We start from the raw sequence: 21,637 nt of genomic DNA, 5'->3' as shown, positions 1-21,637 counted from the left end.
AGCAATGTGCGCACTTGTATGTGGTGTGTGTGAGTGCACTTTGTGTGTGTGTGTGTGTGTGTGTGTGTGCACTGTGTGTGTGTGTGTGTGTATGTGGTGTGTGTGTGCACGCGTGCGTGTGTGTGTGTGTGCACTGTGTGTGTGTGTGTGCAGTGTGTGTGTGTATGTGGTGTGTGTGAGTGCACTTTGTGTGTGTGTGTGTGCACGCGTGCGTGTGTGTGTGTGTGTGCTGTGTGTGTGTGAATGTAATTTCTGACGCCTTTTTTTTCTACTTTTGAAGCTGAGCAGCAGAGAGCTGCCGAAGCCGAACAAGAGGCACAGGCTCAGGAAGAGAAAGTGATGGCCATAGATAAGATGAGGAACAACGATAAAATGTTTTATGAAGAAAGTGTCAAACATCTGAAGCTTAAGATGGAGGAAGAAAAAGAGAACTTGCAGAGAGAGCAGAAGATGGCGCTGGACAGCAAATTGAAAGAACAGAAGGAATTAATGGAGAAGAAGTTTGACCTGAAAGCTCAGACGATGGAGGGACAGATCGAGTCACTAAAGCAGCAACAGCAGTCAGCTAACACGTCACACATCTGGGAAACGGTCGCTCAAGTAGTTCAAGAAGTACTAGCTACAGGGCTTGATGCTTATATATCACATAAAAACCTGAAACTGCTCACCAGGAGATAATCCTCACGCACATAACACCGCGTGTCAGAATATGTACAGTTCTGCTACATGATTTATTGGGGTAGATTTTAGTCTTCGCTGCCTGGATAGTAATCAAGGGGGGGTGGGGGGGAGGGAACCAGTCGCGCCCCCAGATTTTATTCTGTTGAAACCAATGGGATGAAAATCAGGCGGGTTCTATAGTGGGCGGGCAACCTGTCTCATCAGATTACCACCCAGGGGGAGTGAAGACTAAAATTTACCCCCAACGTATCAACAGCTGCTCTTGTGAGCAAAAAACGAGAATAACTGCCTCAGTGTGTAAAACCCCGATGTGAAATCCTGAAAGATTTCTTTGTAAGGAAATAGAATGATGTGCAATGCCTTCTCGCTGCGGCAGGATTAAATTTTTCTTTTAGTTCAAATGACCGTCTGCGGCCGGGAAATCAATGTGGCCGGTTAATGGCAGCTGAATGCTCAACGTGGAGGGGGGGGGGGTCGTTTTAACTTTTGCGATATCGGATCAGCCGCCCATGAGACTCCACCTCTTCCACCACTTTCCTTTCCACTGATTTCAATGGAATGACGATCAGGTGGGTTCTATAAAGGGGTGTGCGATTCCCACTCTTCCCCCCACCCGCCCGCCCCCCGCCGACCCCCTCCAGATCACCGCCCAGCCAGTGAAGACTAAAATCTACCCCGATAAACCATGTGCTGATCAGGCATTTGACTCATTCATTCTCAGTGGCTTTTACTGTAAAAATAGGGGACCGAGAAATGTCATATGAACATGTCAACATCCATCCACTAGCATCACCAAATGCACTAACCTCTAGGTTACTTATTAATGGCAGACTTAGCCCTGGTGTCTCTGTGAGCTCCAAGGTTGAGACTAGTCGGGAAAATAGCATGTTGACTGGCCTCAGAATCTTGTGCGTTATAAAGGGAGGACTCTGTATACTTGTTGGTGTCTCTCGGTCAGCCCTTGTTCTGTTTTATACTTGAACATTTGGCTAGTGCAACCTGCGAACGGCCATTTTTTGCACAGGCTCTGCTCCTCCTTTGCTATTGTAAAATTCTGCTCTGATTACACCGTTAAGTGCATGCAGTGCATTGGAAGTGGTGCTCAAAGTGTCTCCTCCAATTCAGCCTCTAGCCAGGAATTTTTAAGTGCATTAAAGGGGGCAACAGATAAGTATACAGATACAGTCCCCACCACTTAAAGCGGGTGTATTGGTGTTACTGTGATTTGCCCATTATACACGATGGGCGGTAAAACCAAATAGGTTGTGAATCATAGAATCATAGAAAGGTTACAGCATGGAAGGAGGCCATTTGGCCCATCGAGTCCACGCCGGCTCTAAGCAAGAGCAATCCAGCTAGTCCCACTCCCCCACCCTATCCCCGTAGCCCTGCAATTTTTTTCCTTTCAAGTACTTACCCAGCTCCCTTTTGAAGGCCATGATTGAATCTGCCTCCATCACCCCCTCTGGCAGTGCGTTCCAGATCCTAACCACTCGCTGTGTAAAAAAGTTTTTCCTCATGTCACCTTTGGTTCTTTTGCTAATCACCTTAAATCTATGTCCTCAGGTTATTGACCCTTCCACCAATGGGAACAGTTTCTCTCTATTTACTCTGTCTAGACCCTTCATGATTTTGAACACCTCTAACAAATCTCCTCTCAACCGTCCCTGTTCCAAGGAGAACAATCCCAGCTTCTCCAGTCTATCCACGTAACTAAAGTCCCTCATCCCTGGAATCATTCTAGTAAATCTCTTCTGCACCCTCTCTAAGGCCTTCACATCTTTCCTAAACTGTTCCAGAACTGGACACAATACTCCAGTTGTGGCTGAACCAGTGTTTTATAAAGGTTCATCATGATTTCCATACTTTGTACACCATGGGCCCGATATTACCAGGACGGCGGGTTCGCGGCGGGGAGTAGATTGGGCGCGTGGGTAACGCGCCCGGTGAAATCAGTGGGCTCCGCACGCAATCACTGGCTGATTGGATCCACTTACCTGTTCTTCCGGGTTCCCCACTGATAAGCTGTGTGGCAGGTGGACTGCGCATGCGCAGTAAGGTCTGTCAGCTGGAGGAGCTCTATTTAAAGGGGCAGTCCTCCACTGACAGATGCTGCAAGAAATAGGAAAAATTACAGCACGGAGCAGCCCAGGGGGAAGGCTGCTCCCAGGTTTAATGATGCGTCACTCCAGCTCCTATTGGATGGGGTGAGGAGGAGGGGGAGGACAGAGATCTTCCCCCCCGGCGGGCGGGAGGAAGCGGCCTGCCTCTGCCACCAAGAAGGCCTGGCTCAAGGTGGCAGAGGAGGTCACCTGCACCACCAACATATCGCCCACCTGCATACAGTGCAGGAGGCGCTGCAATGTAGGTCAGCCAAAGTGAGTACACTTACTCATTCCCCTACACTCCGTCTGCCACATCCCACATTGTGGGAATGACACAGCATGTCTTGAACCTAACCAACATATCTTTTTAAAAAAAACAGGCTTGATGCAGAACGCTTGAAGTCTGCCCTTAGCAACTGCCTCTCGTAATTGTTAGCAGTTGCATCCGAATCAATACCAATGTGAAGAATCTTATGACTAAGCCAATCTCACATTAAAGCGGTGCAAACAGCTGATTGTAGCTGCTTGAAGACCCGAATTTGACTGAATACAGCAGAGCTTTTTAAATCGGTAATGGCAAAGGAAAAAGACTTGCATTTCTATAGCGCCTTTCACGACCTCAGGACGTCCCAAAGTGCTTTACAGCTAATTAAGTTCATTTTTTTTGAAGCGTAGTCACTATTGTAATGTAGGAAATGTGGCAGCCAATTTGCGCACAGCAAGATCCCACAAAGAGCGATGAGATAATGATCAGATAATCTGTTTTATTTTAGTGATGTTGGTTGAGGGATAAAAATTGGCCAGGACACTGGGGAGAACTCCCCTGCCCTTCTTTGAAATAGTGGCCATGGGATCTTCTACATCCACCTGAGAGGGCAGACAGGGCCTCGGTTTAACGCCTCATCCGAAAGACAGCACTTTGGACAGCACAGCACTCCCTCGGGATTAATGAGGTGCAAAGAACTTACTGCACAGCTTGAAATAGTCGGCGCACTTAATACGTTATAAGCAGCGCCTTTGTAATAACCCCTATGGCAATGGTGAATGATTATGCCCAATATAGGCAGCTGTCCGGGATACGTGTGGGCAGTATAAACGGTGAGGACTGTACCTCAAAACATCTCGGCATCATGCAGGAATCAACAGCCCATAGATTCCTTTTAAAGTGTGCATGCTTGGCTATTAATTGTAGTGAGAGGCTGTCTTGTCAATGTGTGTAGTTTTCCTTAAATTGTGTGAAATTTTAACTGCAGATTTTCTATGAATCTAAATTTATCGTAGTTTAACCCTTCTGTGGTTTCACTGGATGCCCTTTACCTTGGTGGCCTTGTCATGCTCTATATAAATTACAGAGTCCAGAGGTGGGGCAGCTGGAATTGTTGTGCTGCACTGAACTGCAATGGAACTATTTAATCTTGATTCCTACATCCTGAGCTCAGTTAGGGCTATGAAATAAAACATTAAAAATGACATAAAACTCAAGAGGTTATTTGTATGTTTTATTTCTTACATTTTAAAATTACCCCCAGCGTGCCTTCTCCTATCTGATCATATTTCCCACTTAGCAGTCCAGTTGCTTGGGGGTAATTTTAACCTAACTCTCCAGGCAGGAATCCTGCGGGATCGGACGGAATGCCGGTTTTGCATCCCGCTCAATATCGCTCTCCGTTGACTTCAATGGAGAGTAAAATCGGACGGGGTGTAAAACCAGTGTTGTACCTGATCCCGTCAGTTTCCCGATGGGCGGATTTGGTTAAACTTGTCCCAGTGAGTCTGCCTGTCAGAGTGAGTGGGGGGATGGTGGGGGGAAGGTTACAAACTGAGCCCTTCCTGTTTTAAAACCTAAGTGTGGTTTGTGCTGAATCAGTGTGGTCATCGTGCAGGAGCCTGGCGGGCAAGCTGAGCACTGGTGGGGTGGGGTCTGAGGGCACAGTACCCGGGCCTGTCTGCTGTATGGGTGTTGGTGAGATTGGCTGGAGTGAGCACACTCACCTCTCTATCTCGTGGGCCTAAACGGGAGGCTTCAGCGGTAAGTGCGACCTGATGGGATGGCGTCAGGTGATATGGTCGGAGGTCGACTTTGGTTCAGGACTGGCTGGGTGAGGAGCGGCGAGATCCTGGGATTTGGTTTTTGGGTGATCCAGGAGAATGGCGAATGCTGACAGTGACTTGCTGACGGACAGGTGAGATCTGTTTCTCCAAGTGTAGGTTCTTCAAGGTGATTTTTGAGCCATACTGTGAATGAAAGTCGCCACAACATTGGCTTTACAGTCATTTCTGCTGTAGACCTCCCTCCCCTCCCCTCGGGCCAAATGCAGTTTTCAAATAGCAAGACATTAAAAAAAGAACCGCAAATGTTGGAAATCTGAAACAGAAACAGCAAATTCTGGAAATACTCAACAGGCCAAGTGGCATCTGTGAGAGAAAAGACAAGTTAAACTTTCAGATTTGGATCCTTCTTCAGACTCCACAGATGCTTGTTTACAAATAAGAACATAAGAAATAGGAGCAGGAGTAGGCCATACGGCCCCTCGAGCCTGCTCCGCCATTCAATCAGATCATGGCTGATCTTTGACCTTATCTCTACTTTCCTGCCCGATCCCCATATCCCTTGAATCCCCTAGAGTCCAAAAATCTATCGATCTCAGCCTTGAATATATTCAATGACTCAGCATCCACAGCCCTCAGGTAGAGAATTCCAAAGATTCACAAACCTCTGCAGGAAGAAATTCCTCCTTATCTCAGTCTTGAATGGTCAACCCCTTATCCTGCGACTATGCCCCTTGTTCTTGACTCTCTAGACAGGGGAAACAATCTCCCAGCATCTACCCTGTCAAGCCCCCTCAGAATCTTGTATGTTTCAATGAGATCACCTCTCATTCTTCTAAACTCCAGAGAGAATAGGCCCATTCTATTCAACCTCTCCTCGTAGGATAACCCTCTCATCCCAGGAATTAAACCTCCATTGCACCGCCTCCAAGGCAAGTATATCCTTCCTTAGATAAGGAGACCAAAACTGTACACAGTACTCCAGGTGAGGTCTCACTAAAGCCTTCTACAACTGTAGTAGGACTTCATTACTCTTGTACTCCAACCCCTTTGCAATAAAGGCCAACATGCCATTTGCTTTCCTAATTGCATGCTGTACCTGCATGCTAACTTTATGTGTTTCTTGTACGAGCACACCCAAATCTTTCTGAACACCAACATTTAATTGTTTCTCACCATTTTAAAAAATATTCTGTTTTTCTATCCTTCCAACCAAATTGAATAACCTCACATTTCCCCACATTATACTCTATCTGCCACCTTCTTGTCTACTCACTTAATCTGTCTAAACCCCTTTGCAGACTCTTTGTGTCCTCCTCACAGTTTACATTCCCACCTAGCTTTTAACATCAGCAAACTTGGATACATTACACTCGGTCCCTTCATCTAAGTCATTAATATAGATTGTAAATAGCTGAGGCCCCAGCACCGACCCTTGCAGCACCCCACTAGTTACAGCCTGCCAACCCGAAAATGACCCGTTTATCCCTACTCTCTGTTTTCTGTCCGTTAACCAATCCTCTATCCATGCTAATATATTACCTCCAACCCCATGAGCCCTTACCTTGTGTAACAACCTTTAATGTGGCACCTTATCAAATGTCTTTTGAAAATCCAAATATACAACATCCACTGGTTCCCCTTTATCTACCCTGCTAGTTACAGCCTCAAAAAACGAATAAATTTGTCAAACACGATTTCCTTTTCATAAAACCATGTTGACTCTGCCTAATCATATTATGATTTTCTAAGTGCCCTATTACCACTTATAATGGATTTCAGCATTTTCCTGACGACTAGTGTAAATCTAGTGATTGAAGGGTATAGTGGAGATTTCAGGAAATTCTCTAATTCATACATCTGTGGGAGGGATTGTATGTTTAGGGATTATTTTCAATTATATTAGGAACAGGAGAAGGCCATTCAGCCCCAAGGGCCTGCTCCGCCTTTCAATTAGACCGTGCCAGATCTGCACATCAACTCCATCTCCCCGCCTTTGCTCCATATCCCTTGATATCCTCATCCAACAAAAATCTAGTGATCTCAGTCAGCCTTTTGGGGGGAGAGAATTCTAGATTTCTACTACCCTTTGTGTGGAAAAAGTGCTTCCTGATTTCACTCTTGAATGGCCTAGCTCTCATTTTAAGATCGTGTCCCCTCATTGTTGATTTCCCCCCATCAGAGGAAATAGTTTCTCTCCATCTACCCTCCAATCTTTTTATTATTTTAAACGCCTCGATCGGATCACCCCCTCGATCTTCTAAACTCAAGGGAACACAAGCCGAGTTTATGCAACCTGTCCTCCTAATTTAACCCTCTAAGCCCTGGTATCATATATCATAACATATCGTAGATTTATGCATCATATTATTTGAATCATATATCAATACCAGATTATAATAAACCATGCATTATCTTATATATTTGGTACTCTTTCAAGGTTTGATTCGCCTGTGTGTTTCTGCGAGTCACATCACTCCACCCCTTATATGGGCGTTTCCTGCACCTATTCTATTCGTGCAGCTGGGAATTGAAACTGAAAATGTTTACGATATCCCGAACAGGGAGTGAGTTTCATTTGTGCTCAGTGTTATTTTACCCGGATTAGGTGTTGGGTAGCGGCAGGAGATTCGGCCTCACAGATGGATACAGAACTATCCTGTGCTGCCTGTCACAAACTGTGTAAAGGTCCCGTCTCACCGGCCTCTGCTCACAGATTCGGCCGGTCTTGTACGACCCGGCGCGGGAAGAGAGGAGAGAAGCAATCTCTGCCCGGGACCCTGAAACCACCGAGCTGCGCTCTCCCCGGGGGGCCAGCGCGGTCCCTGGATGGACGGGCGAGCGGGGCCGAAGGCAGCTCTCAGCAGCAATGCCAGGAGCACCAGGAGGCGCTGAAACTTTACTGCTTGACCGACAAGCAGCTGCTCTGCGTCGTTTGCCAGAGTTCAAAAAGGCATAAAAACCACCAGATGGTTCCGGTTGGAGAAGCTGCCGAAGAGTTTAAGGTAAGTGGGGGGGGGGGGGGGGGGGGGGATGGGAGCTAACCCTGACACATCTGGCAACTGACCGCATGGGCTCAATCTTGGAATGGTGGCGGGTTGGCAGCGGGGTGGGTGGGTGGGTGAGGATGGTGCGCCTGGCGAACCCGAATAAAAACAACTTAGCTTTTCCGACGCGATCGCGATGTGATTGATGGTGTTTAAAGTTGTTTCTGGGTCTCGCGCCCGGCAACCAGTCCGATTGACAGGCCGACTGGAACTGCAACGCCGAGGCGCCGGGGGGGGGGGGGGGGGGAGAGGGGAAGATTGGTTGGGGGGGGAGAGGGGGAGATCGGGGGGGAAGAGGTCTTCTATACGCCGGGGATTCGGCGCTGGGCTCTCCCCTCTTCACTCGCCGTTACTAGGGGAATCCTTGTTAGTTTCTTTTCCTCCGCTTAGTAATATTCTTAAATTCAGCGGGTTGCCACGTCTGATCTGAAGTCGGGGGGAGAGGGACACGGGTGGGAGGGGAGAGGGAGAGGGACATTGAGAGGGAGACAGCGGGGGGCTGAGAGGGACATCGGAGAGGGAGACATCGGAGCAGGGTGGAAAGCTAGGTTTATTTTGCTTTTTTAACTTTGTGCAATGGTTTTTTATTTCATTTATTTTTGCCTGATCCGGCCCTGGTTTCACCAGGTGTGAATCAGAAGCCGTGGGAAAGCTGCCCAGGTAAGTTTAAAATCGTTTCAACTATCTACTACGTCAGAAATAAAGTACCTTAAGTACCTCAATGAAGTACATTTGGTTCTTTAACTATCAGCCTGGTGGGACGTCCGAATTTGTGAAGTGCGCACGCACACAGGCGCGTCTGTGGGGAACTCGGAAGTCGGCGGGTTGGTTCCGAACCCGCTTGGTATTTTCGCCACTTTCGCAGCCCCCAACGCACCCGCAATTTGATTTTAAAATTGAGGCCCATATTTCCGTCTGTAGATATTTGTACCATGTGGTTTTTTAGTCCAGTTCAGGTCATTAGGATCCTCTTGAGGGCCAGAGGTATTGAAGCAACACTCACAGAGGTGAGTGAGAAGACAGAGGGTGGTGAACGCGATCCAGACTTTAAAAAAGGGGGCAATTTTAAGCTAACCCGTCCGTCGGGAAACCCGTGGGATCGAGTACAACACTGATTTTACTCCTCGCCTGACGGAGAGTAATATTTTGCGGGGTGTAAAACCGGCGTTCCACTTGATCCCGTGGGTTTCCCGCCCGGCAAGGGAGAGTAAAATTGCCCCCAAAGCTTTCTCCCCTCTTCTGAAGGCATCAGTCTCCTGCTGAGCCAGAGGTCGACAGGACCTCTCTAGTACTCCCTCAAATAGCCAAAGATGTGGGTCTTGACAAGGCTGGTAGCCTACTGGACTACAAGGCGGGGAGCGTAGCAGAGCCCAGCCCGATCCTGTCCTCTCACCAATCAGTCTCATAAACCAACAGAGGCAGCAGCCAGGAGCAGGAACTCTGCCTTACATTCCCCTTGCTATATATAGTGTCATATGGCCATTGTAGCACCTCCACCGCAGTGTCTTTACCTCAATGCTCTGGAATCACACTCAGTTGCCTTCGGAGGGGCCGAGAGAAATTATAAATTGTTTGAGGAAGGGTGGGCAGGACGGGCTGAATGCCTTTTATTGTTACGTTCGGAGACAACTGGCTCACATAGTACCCGTATCCCACCAGCAGAAGATGCTGCAGCCCATTGGTGACCTGACCTTGAGTCTTACGGATGAGATGTTAAACCGAGGCCCCGTCTGCCCTCAGGTGGACGTAAAAGATCCCATGGCACTGTTTGGAAGAAGAGCAGTGATGTTCTGGCCAATATTTATCTCTCAACCAACATCAGTAAGACAGATTATCTGTACATTATCTCATTGCTGTTGTGAGATCTTGCTGCGGGCAAATTGGCTGCCGTGTTTCCTACATTACAACAGTGACTGCACTACAAAAGGAATTCATTGGCTGTAAAGCACTTTGGGACATCCTGAGGTCGTGAAAGGCACTATATAAATGCAAGTTCTTTCTGTTCTGAGACACTTGGCCCCTGTAGTACCTGTATTCCGTCAGTAGAGGGCACTGCAGCCCGTTGGTGAGGTGAGCCCGAGGGGGAGGCCAACATTTTGGGCAAACCAGTGCCAGGCACTGACCAGCCCAGTGTGTGCTGAATTAAACCTCTTACAGCATAAGCAAGGAGCCCTAACTTCCCTACGGTAAACCATTTCAGGATGTACTCGGTGATTACATTTATTAGAATACAGTCCATGATAATAATAGAAAACTATTATATTACATGATGTGGAGATGCCGGTGATGGACTGGGGTTGACAATTGTAAACAATTTTACAACACCAAGTTATAGTCCAGCAATTTTATTTTAAATTCACAAGCTTTCGGAGGCTACCTCCTTCCTCAGGTTACCTCCTTTCCACATCGTTCACCTGAGGAAGGAGGTAGCCTCCGAAAGCTTGTGAATTTAAAATAAAATTGCTGGACTATAACTTGGTGTTGTAAAATTGTTTACAATTATTATATTACACTGTGTGGCATTAAGCTCCTGCTTCGAGGTTTTAATTTATTCCTATTAAATAACTGAGATGACAACATCCCCATTGGTCAGCACCAGGAAAGTAAATCTGGACCGTTTGCAGATCCTTTACACAACTTGCATTTTTATATAGCGCCATTAACATAGTAAAACGTTCCAAGGTGCTTTATTGGGTGAAATGTAAACCAAAGCTCAGCGGGAAATGCAACAGGAAATTCCTGTTCACAATTTCTTCGACACGACAAGAGAAAATCTCAATGTATGTACCTGAGCACAACCTGAGAGTAGGTTCCGGAACCCGCATGAAAACAAACGGAAGCTCTTCAGTGTGAAAAGCAGGGAGAAGATTTCCTCTGATTGCTCTGTATTGGTGACATCCAGAATACAATTGGGAATATTTTAATGGGACCAACAGAGGTGGCACTAGGAACCCCAGTGTCACTGGACCACAAGTTTCCACCCTTAGGAGGGCACCACTAATAAACATAAGAATATAAGAAATAGGAGCAGGAGTAGGCCATACAGCCCCTCGAGCCTGTTCCGCCGTTCGATAAGATCATGGCTGATCTTCGACCTCAAATCCACTTTCCCACCCGATCCCCATATCCCTTGATTCCCTTCGAGTCCAAAAATCTATCGATCTCATAAAACAATCTAACCCAAGGTCCAATCAAACTGAAAGAAGCGTAACAAAACTAAATCAGTATTCCGTCATTGTGGTCAATTATGGTGTTATCGTCCTGGAGATGTCCTCTGATCTCTTTGTATTAGATTTCCCGAGTAGTTTATTTGTAGCAAGGGTCATTTTCTAAATAAATAGCAACCAAAGACCAACTTCCCATTATGCCGACAAGATGACTTTCACGTAGCAAACAGTGCAAATCTGCTCCAGAGAGAGTGGCGACAATTATAATGGCTGCTTGTGAACTTGGAGTACAAACACCCAACACACTCACGACATTCCTCTAGTATCCCTGTAGAATAGTATATTGTACTCGCTGCTCACAATGCGGTCTCCTCTATATTGGGGAGACCAAACGCAGATTGGGTGATCGCTTTGCTGAACACTTACGCTGAGTCCGCAAGTGTGACCCTGACCCGCCGGTCGCTTGCCATTTTAATTCCCCGTCCCACTGCCGCTCTGACCCCTTCATTGGAAGCGCAACGGAAATTCGAGGAACAGCACCAGCAATTTAGAACTGAAATGAGGAGGAATTTCTTCACTCAGAGGGTTGTGAATCTTTGGAATTCTCTACCCGAGGGCTGTGGATGCTCATTGAGTACATTCAAGACTGAGATCGATAGATTGTTGGACACTAAGGAAATCAAGGGATATGGGGGATTGGGTGGGAAAGTGGAGTTGAGGTCGAAGAACAGCCATGATCTTATTAAATGGCGGAGCAGGCTCGAGGGGCCGTATGGCCTACTCCTGCTCCTATTTCTTATGTTCTTATAGCACCTCATCTTTCGATTAGGCTCTTTACAATCTTCTGGACTCAACACTGATTTTAATAACTTCAGATCATAACCACTGCTCCCATTTTTTTGATGTGGAGATGCCGGTGATGGACTGGGGTGGACAAATGTAACGGGTCTTACAACACCAGGTTATAGTCCCACAGCTTTATTTAAAATCACAAGCTTTCGGAGGCTTCCTCCTTCCTCACCTGACGAAGGAGGAAGCCTCCGAAAGCTTGTGATTTTAAATAAAGCTGTTGGACTATAACCTGGTGTTGTAAGATCCCTTACATTTGCCCATTTTTTTGGACAGCAGGTGCTGGTAATGGTTCTGATGTTGCCATTTAGAGCTCCTCTAGACGAATCTTTTGTTTCTTTACTTGTCCCATTACCACCCCCTTTTGTCTTGCACCATCATCCCTTTTGTCATTTAATCATTCCTGCCCTCTAACCTCTCAGAAACCTTCCCTTTTGTTCTTCCCTCCCCTTCCTCCTCCCCCCGCCACCTCCTTTCCCTGGCTCTGTACTTGCTTAAAAAACGTTTAATCTGCAACTTCTTCCAGTTCTGATGAAAGGTCATTGACCTAAAACGTTAACTCTCTTTCTCCACAGAAGCTGCCCTGACTCGCTGAGTATTTCCAGCATTTTCTGTTTTTATTTCAGATTTCCAGCATCCTCAGTATTTTGCTTTTGATTCCTCTGTCTGCTGTTTTAACAGCTGGATTAACCTAAACACATCAACACCTTTGTTAAAACAGCAAACAGATGAATATCATATGAAGGTGTTAAGCCTGGTGTATTCGTATTGCTAACAGCAATTTTCAAAGTTACATTCAATTGATGAATGACATGATAGTTGACCACAAATGCCCAATAAGTAACGGACATGTCACATTCTCTTCAGGAACTACTGCAGACTTTATTGAAACCCCTCCAGAGCAAGAACAAGGAATGCAATACCTCAAAAAGTAACTGTGAGAGGACATTAGCCTGCATTGAGGTAACTTTAATATAATTTATTTAATATTCTTTAATCTCACTAAAATATCCAAGCCCCTTTAACAAAGCCAAACCTTAGCATAACCAAACTTAGTCCAAGCTGTTCATTTAGAAGTACATTTTTCTTTTGTTTTAAACGCAAAAGCAGCTCAGTTATCAGTTTGCTTCAACTCCCCTTTGAGGTAACTAATTCTGCATTTATCCTGCGGCTGCTGGTCAGAGGCAATAGCTGCATCATGGGCTCCACAGAGGAAGCAGCTGCTTGGTGCATGTGTGGTTCAAGTACGCGGAGACCGCCTTTCTCAGCACTTAAGAGTTAAATTGATGAGAGAGTACAGGGCAGAGTCTGCACTCTCTATACATTTACCATGGCTCAGTGGGTAGCACTCTCATCTCTCAGTTAGAAGGTCATGGATTCAAGTTCCACTCCAGAGCACAAAATCCAGGCTGAAACTCCAATGCAGTACTGAGGGAGTGCTGCACTGTCGGAGGTGATGTCTTTTGGATGAGACGTTAAACCGAGGCCCTGTCTAAACCTCTCAGATGGATGTAAAAGATCCCACAGCACTATTTCGAAGAAGAGCGGGGGAGTTCTCCCCAGTGTCCTGGCCAATATTTATCCCTCAACCAACATCAGTAAAACAGATTACCTGCTCATTATCTCATTACTGTTTGTGTGACCTGGCTGTGGCCTGAATTGGCTGCAGCGTTTCCAATATTGCAACAGTGACTACACTAAAAAGTACTTCATTGGCTGTAAAGCGCTTTGGGATATCCTGAGGTCGTGAAAGGCCGCTATATAAATACAAGTTCTTTCGTTCTTTAAATGAACTGCAGTTAGGTTTAAAAAGAGATCGCCTCCCTTACTGGGAACTTATAAACCCTGGTTTGAGGCTCCACTGGAGATACGTTTATCGCAAAGTCAAACCTAATGACTTGGGATTAGTCCCTTTCTAGGAGTCTCACTGCACGTCTCTCTGGAGTTAGGTCATGTTCTGATTCTAGATCATTCTGCAGCTTCAGATTTAGAATCAGCTTGACAGCGATGCTAAAGATGCAGTATGAATGTACCTTTATTTTCTGTTCTCATAATTTACTCTGAATTTAGGGAAGTTATCCTCAAACGTACATACATGCATAAAGAATCGGGGCTCGAAATACACGTGACAATTCTCTTAGAACCTTACAAATTATTAATCTTGCCACTTTAATGTTTCTCCCCCCACAGGAGCAAACTAATAAGGCAGAGAAGCAAATTAAGGAAAAATTTGAGAAACTTCACCAGTTTCTTCGCAAGGAAGAGAAGAGTGCTTTGCAAAAACTGAAACAAGAAAAGAAGAAAAAGATTCAGACGATGAAAGGGAAAATCAAGAAGATAACTGAGGAAATCTCATCACTTTCAGCCACCATTCAGGAAATTCAGCAAGAGCTGAGTGAACAGGACAATATCATATTTTTAATGGTAGCTACTTCAATGGTTTTCTTTCCTGCATTTTTCCAATTCTTGCTGGGTATCCCTTGAATTATTGCATACAACAGAACCTGACATGTGGCAGCTTTGACTCAGTGTAGCGTTCTTGCCTGTGGGTCAGAAGGTCGTGGGTTCAAGTCCCAACTCCAGAGACTTGAGCACATAATCCAGGCCAACACTCCCAGTGCAGTACTGAGGGAGAGCTGCACTGTCAGAGGCCCCGTCTGCTCTCTCAGGTGGACGTAAAAGATCCTATGGCACTATTTCAGAGGTTCTTCAGTCTAGCAGGGATTGCTACAAGTCTCCATGTGCGCACACCAGGATTGGTCGCACTATGATTGTGACACCCTCACAGTTGAATAGCCAGCTGATGTTCATTCTCTAAGCTCACACATGATGAATGACCACGAGGCTCAGGTATGAGAGGGTTCCTACTGCCCATGTAACTGTATCCCAGTGAGGAATCAATGCCTTCAGGGGAGGGAGGGAAGTGGAGATAATAAATAAGAAAAGCTCTATTACTATTTTCATGGAAATATGAAACACACACTGTCCATCTTAAATAGGTTATTTTACAGGGAATATCAAAGTAAAAAGGAATTACAATGCATTTTTACTTCTGGATATTTTATGCTGGATTGTGAATCAGTGAGCTGTATTATAAAATAACATAATCTTTTTCAGTAGTATTGAATCACAAGAAATTCACACTCTCGGGATAAAGGGGTGGTTTTGCTGTCTAAAATCAGAAAATATTGGTCTGAATATCTGAAATCTACTCTAGATCAATTTAATTTTGTTTGATACTGTTCTGAAAAGCAAGGAGAGTAATTACTGTGTTTTCCTTTTTCTTCCAGAAATTTCCAGAAACTGAGAAAAAGTACAGGTTAAACTCTTACGTTGAATCTTTTTCTCTTTTTAATTCGTTCACAATTCGAACAAAAAACTGGTCTAATTCACCACTGATCTCTTAATACAGAGCTAAAGGAACCATCCCAGCCCCAGCCCGAGCCCCAGCCCCAGCAAAGGCTTATCCTGTGGTCAATGTAGGGAAGTGCATTGGATCACTCCAGTACACAGTCTGGAAGAAGATGCTGACGGTGATTAACACAGGTGGGTGACACGGATCCATGTTAGCTTCCCATCATCGTCCATTGGACTTCAGGAGCAGGAGAGAATATTCCGATTGCTCAATTCACCAGTTCTCTTCTGAAAGTCTAACTGTGATTGTGTATCTTTAAGTTCCCTGGAAGAATAGATCAGCCTAGATTAAGCTGTGATCTGGAATGCACTGCCTGAAAGGGCGGTAGAAGCAGATTCATTAGTAACTTTCAAAAGGGAATTGGATGTATTCTTAAAAAGGAAAGATTTGCAGGGCTAAGGGGAAAGAGCAGGGGAGTGGGACTAATTGATAGCCCTTTCAAAGAGCCGGCACAGGCACGATGGGCCGAATGGTCTCCTTTTGTGCTGTATGATTCTATGATTCTAGAAATGCTTGTTGGCCACAGCAGGTAAATGGTTAAATTGTTTTATGACGTTCCCCTTTTTTTTAGTGGAGGTGTTAACCGTTTATAATAAATTAAAACAATAGCCAGAGGAATGTCATATGAACATGAATTTTGGCCACTAATATGGACAACACTCATTTTAGGGTTTTCTTGAGGATAGCTTCCATTTCGGATCACTGGAATTGCTAGACAAAAAAAGACTAAGGTCCATCTAGTTCGCCCTCTACCATCTTGGTCGACACATGATACAATGATAATGGAGTTGTTGACTAATCATAGCAATCAATCTCTATCAGTTAGTCTACAACAGACCCAGACATGAGGTGACAAAAACCCCCAGTGGGGGAGAGCTTTGGGAACCATAGATCCAAAGTCACCTCTTTCCTCCCAAGCATATTACGCTAGCCATATGTCATGTCTCAAATTACTCATATACTGTATCCCAAAATGTTATTTTCTAAAAGAAATCTATCAAATTTGCATTTGAATGAATCACTACTAACTGCTTCCGCTGTCTCCCTATGGAGCCTGTTTTGTAGATTGACCACTCGCTCACTGAAATAATCCGCAGATTAGTTTTGAATTTACTCCCCTTCAAGCGCAGGCCGTGTCCCCTGGTTCTACTGTTCTGGACAAGGAGAAATAGCTTGTCGCAGTCTACATTATCTATTTTAAACTTCATTCTTATAAAATTAATAAATAATGTCCCCTTGGACCAGATTCATTAAGGCAGCAGGAGATTTCCTCCAGTTTACCAGCAATATTGTAATTATAGCAGGAATATTTCTGGACAAATCATAGAATCATACAGCACAAAAGGAGGTCATTTGGCCCATTGTGACTCTGCCAGCTCTTTGAAAGAGTTGTCCAATTAGTCCCATTTGCCTGCTTTCTGCCCATAGCCCTGCAAAATTTCTATTTCAAGCATTTATCCAATTCCCTTTAGAAAGTTACTATTGAATCTGCTTCCACCGCCCTTTCAGGCAGTGAATTACAGATCATAACAACTCGCTGTATAAAAAAAAAATCTCCTCGTCTCCCTCTGGTTCTTCTTTCCCCTAAGTTTTCTGTGTCATTAACACACACGGTAACCGAAGGAAATTTCCCCTGAAGATGTTTAATTTCAGTGATCCTGAAATTAGCCTGTAGGATAAAGTATGAACTCAATGCATTCATCTGAAATATTTAATAGATAAGTTCTTCGTGAATGCATTTAAGATGCAGGTGGCGACTAGAAAAATTCTTACCTCTTGTATGCTTTTGGGGAAAAGAATTCAATGTAAAATCGATAGTTTGTGGGAGGGTGCTTGATGTCACTCAGTGGTCTATGTTTCAGTGAATAAGTGAATTCCAGCATGCACCCTGTCCATAGATCAGATCAGAGGCCAAACCACAGGGGAGGGGTGGGTGAAAGGGCCTATTCCCTCCAAAATCTTTTAACATTGGTTATGCCCCCACCCCCCCCCCCCCAAAAAATGGAAATGCCCTGATATCCCTCTCCCTCACAACTCCTTATTCATATTTGCACCTTTGCATTAGCATGAAGTACAGTAGATTAAAAAGTTTAAATATTATACTTTTCATCCAATATGTCAAACATTTGGTCATCACAGGTGGCGGGAAGGGTCAAAAGGACAACTATCATTAATGAATAATGATAATTCTACCCAATTAAAAAAAAAAATTCACTCTCAGGATGTGGGCATCGCTGGCAATGCCTCATTTATCGCCCATCCCTAGTTGCCCTTACTTTTGATACAACTGTAGGGCTTGCCAGCCCACTTCAAAGGGAAGTTTAGTGTCAACCACATTGGTGTGGGACTGGAGTCACATATAGGCCAGACCGGGTAAGGACGGCAGGTTTCCTTCCAAATGAACCAATTGGGTTTTTTACGACAATCCGACAGCTTCATGGTCACTTGTACTGATACCAGCTTTTTCAAACTGATTCAAATTCTCAAAACTGTCACGGAGGGACTTGAACTGGATTATTAGTCCAGGCCTCTGGATTACTTGTCCAGTAACATAACCACTATACCGCCGTACCCGTTGAATTTAAATATGTGAATTGATTTACCACTAATCCTTTCAGGCCTATCTTTGCACACCTTAAAAAATATAAAGCTGCCACTGAAACAATGTCGGGGAATCACAAGCTAATCACAGGTCAGTGAATCCAATGTAACTGAAGGTGATGGTAACATTGCCTTTCTGACCCATCACATCGCTGTTCATATTACTACTCATTTTTTCAATAATTTAGCCAAGTTGCCACAGGAAGTGACGATGGATTGTTTACATTCATTCTGTTTAATCTATTTCCCAGCTCCTGTGACCTTGGATCCTTGTACAGCTCACCCTTACCTTCTCCTATCCGAGGAACTCACCAGCGTGAGTCACACCATGAAAAGGCAACGGCAGCTCTTCAACTGCCCGGAAAGATTCGATCCTTGTCTCTGTGTCCTGGGGTGCGAGGGATTCACATCAGGGAAACACTACTGGGAGGTGACGGTGGGGAAAAAGACTGAGTGGGATGTGGGTCTGGCCCGAGAGTCCATCAACAGGAAAGGGGTCAGTGACCTGAATCCAGATAATGGATTCTGGTTAGTAGCACTGAGAGTTGGAAATCAGTACAGAGCTGCTACCAAGACTTGGAAACACTTAGATCTGAGAGAGAAACCAAGAAAGATTAGAGTCTGCCTGGACTATGAAGGAGGGAAGGTGTCCTTTTATAACTCAGATAACATGTCCCATATCTTCACTTTCACTGATAGATTCCATGAGAAGCTGTATCCTTACTTCAGTCCAGGTCACAATGACGGAGGTAAAAATGCAGAACCGCTGAAAATCTGTTCTCTGAAGGTAACAATTCAGGAAGAACAGGATTTTATCAAAAGGAAAACACCGCCGATGCTGGAAATCTGAACTCAAAGCAGAAAATGCTGGAAACACTCAGCAGGTCAGGCAGTATCTATGGAGAGAGAAACAGAGTTAACGTTTGGCACTTTACAGCCATTAAACATTGAGTTTAACAACTTTAGGCCTTAACCACCGCTCCCAATTTCTCTTGGACAGCAGGCACTAGTAATGGAGGATGGCAGCACCAGAGCCGCTGGGAGTGGAGGAGGTGTGGGCTGGTGCTTGAGGTGGAGATCTCCTATCGGGACGCGGCCGACGGGGTAGTCCGCACCCCTGGGGTCTTCCCACCTTTCTGCCGCCACATTCCCGGGCCACGGGAACCTACTCCTCTCTGCCAGATTTTTCATGCTTCCCTCCCCCTCTGCTATTCTGCTGGAACCATTTACACTTCCTCTGCACCCATCTTTTGTTTCTATACTTGCCCCGTTATCAACTCCTTTTGCCATGCACCATCATCCCTTTTGATCTCTTCTGCCCTCCACCCTATCACAGACTTCTTCCTTTTTGTTCTTTTCCTGCCCCCCTTTTCCCAGGCTCTGCATTTGCTTAAATGCTGTTCATCTCTCACATCTTCCAGTTCTGGTGAAAGGCCATTGACCTGAAACATTAACTCTGATTCTCTCTCCACAGATGCTACCTGACCTGCTGAGTGTTTCCAGCATTTAATGTTTTTATTCCAGGATTATTATTTTTTTTGATCTTCATGTGAAATATGGGGTGCACTATTCATAAAATGCATAGAAATAAACTGGGCAAAGGGCCAGCTATGGGCACTGTTTGGTAATTTTAGTATTGATTACATTCCACCTCTTCTAAATTTCCATTTTGCCTTTCTGCAAATATCCGAGCAAAGGTTCTTACCACTGTATGCTTTTGGGCAAAAGAATTCAATGCAAAAATCAATATTTTTTTCAATATTACTGTTCTATAAAAGAATGTTTTTAAGAATATTGTGTAAAATAGTGGGGATGGTTAACATAGCTCTATCTGGGTTATGTTAATACTTGGCAGTTATTGGCTATCATAGAATGATACAGCACAGAAGGCCAATCGGCCCATTGAAAGAGCTATCCAATTAGTCCCACTCCACCCTGCTCTTTCTCCATAGCCCTGCAAATTTTTCCCCTCAAGTATTTATGCAATTCCCTTTTGAAAGTTATGTATTATGCATTGTAGTGTGTGGCTCTCACCAGCGTTAACTTTCTATGCTGCCAGGTGAATATCACCACTGTGCAGGTTCGACACATTTAAAGAGCTTCTTCCTTGTCCGTCATTCCAATGTGAGATATTGATAACGTGCAACGTCTCCAACTGACCTGAATACGATCCTAAAATGGGACAAAAGGAAGATTTGCCCACAGTCCGTGTCAGTGCAGACTGAGGCTGCGCAGAATCTGACTCACCGATTGAGATTATAGCCAAGCAGAAACCATCAGTCGCCTGCAGGTCTCCGCTATTGAACTTTCCCATTAGAGTGCCCCCTTGCTCCTAATCTGGAAACGGCAACAATGAAAAGTCACAAGCAATCGAGAAATGTAGGGGGTAATTTTAACCTAACTCGCCAGACGGGAAACCCAGGGGATTGGGTGCAACGTTGATTTTACACCCTGCCCAATATTGATCTCCTTTGACTTCAGTAGCGAGTAACATCGAGCAGTGTAGAACCAGAGTAAGACTCTAAATCCCATCAGTTTCCCGACGGGCGGGTTAGGTTAAAATTGACCCCAGTAGAGACTACAAAGTCCTAATTAGAGGAAAAAATATCTTTAGTCAATGTTTTTGAAGAAAAATATTTATCAGTTCTTTCTTGTACCTTAAATATAGGCACGAGTTTTCTTACCATTTTGCACAAACTATAGACAATCCTTCAATCGGTTCAGAAGGGTGAAATAAAGGAGTTGGCAAATAATGAATGAGTGAAAGTAACTGTTATCCTGTCATTGGGAAGCTGAGTGCTTATTGTGTCTTTTACTGTTATCCACATGAAATAAAGGAAAACACCAGAAGAGACGTAATGTCTGTTTCAATCGCTTCTCAATGTCAACCACGGGTTGCAATTCAGTCTGCAAACGTATTAAGATATTTCTGTATCCTCAGAGTTAACTGATTCATAGAATCATAGAAAGTTACAGCACAGAAGGAGGCCAATCAGGCTATCGTGTCTGTGCCGGCCGAAAAAGAGCTATCCAGTTTAATCCCACTTTCCAGCTCTTGGTCCGTAGCCCTGTAGGTTACAGCACTTCAAGTACACATCCAGGTACTTTTTAAATGAGTTGAGGGTTTCTGCCTCTACCACCCTTTCACCCTCTGGGTGAAAAAAATTCTCCTTAGCTCCCCTCTAATCCTTCTACCAAATACTTTAAATCTATGCCCCCCTGGTCACTGACCCCTCTGCAAAGGGAAATAGGTCCTCCCTGTACACTCCATCTAGTCCCATCATAATTTTATATACCTCAATTAAATCTCTCCTCACCCTCCTTTGTTCCAAAGAAAACAGCCCGAGCCTATCCAATCTTTTATCATAATTAAAATTCTCCAGCCCTGGCAACATCCTCATAATCTCTGTACCCTCTCTAGTGCAATCACATCTTTCCTGTAATGTAGTGACCAGACTGTACTCAGTACTCAAATTGTGGCCTAACCAGTGTTTTATACAGTTCCAGCATAACCTCCCTGCTCTTATATTCTTTGCCTCAGCTAATAAAGGAAAGTATTCCATATGCCTTCTTAACCACCTTATCTACCTGTCCTGCCACCTTCAGGGATCTGTGGACATGCACTCCAAGGTCCCTCACTTTCTCTACACCTTTCAGTATCCTCCCATTTATTGTGTATTCCCTTGTCTTGTTTGCCCTCCCCAAATGCATTACCTCACACTT

At 44.8% G+C, this 21,637-nt stretch overlaps 2 protein-coding genes across 5 annotated transcripts in view; both read left to right on the top strand.

Moving 5' to 3' along the window:
* LOC137305119 (guanylate-binding protein 1-like) overlaps positions 1–4,268 on the top strand; it is a 29,862-nt gene extending 25,594 nt beyond the window's left edge. For all 4 annotated transcript variants that reach the window (XM_067973905.1, XM_067973906.1, XM_067973908.1 and 1 more), the window contains one exon: positions 281–4,268. In XM_067973905.1, coding sequence (XP_067830006.1) covers positions 281–678 — 398 coding nt within the window. In that variant the 3' untranslated portion in view covers positions 679–4,268. The remainder of the gene's footprint in view (positions 1–280) is intronic.
* Positions 4,269–7,404: 3,136 nt separating this feature from the next.
* LOC137304881 (zinc-binding protein A33-like) lies at positions 7,405–20,760 on the top strand. The gene is made up of 6 exons (XM_067973675.1): positions 7,405–7,840; positions 12,766–12,861; positions 14,089–14,322; positions 15,189–15,217; positions 15,311–15,444; positions 18,166–20,760. The coding sequence occupies exons 1-6, from the start codon at positions 7,478–7,480 to the stop codon at positions 18,762–18,764; spliced, it is 1,455 nt and encodes a 484-aa protein (XP_067829776.1). The 5' UTR covers positions 7,405–7,477; the 3' UTR covers positions 18,765–20,760.
* Positions 20,761–21,637: the final 877 nt, after the last annotated feature.

This window comes from Heptranchias perlo, chromosome 39, assembly GCF_035084215.1.
Source record: "Heptranchias perlo isolate sHepPer1 chromosome 39, sHepPer1.hap1, whole genome shotgun sequence".
Taxonomy (NCBI): domain Eukaryota; kingdom Metazoa; phylum Chordata; class Chondrichthyes; order Hexanchiformes; family Hexanchidae; genus Heptranchias; species Heptranchias perlo.
Note: the sequence above shows the minus strand (reverse complement) of the source record. Positions and strands in the feature narration are given on the sequence as shown.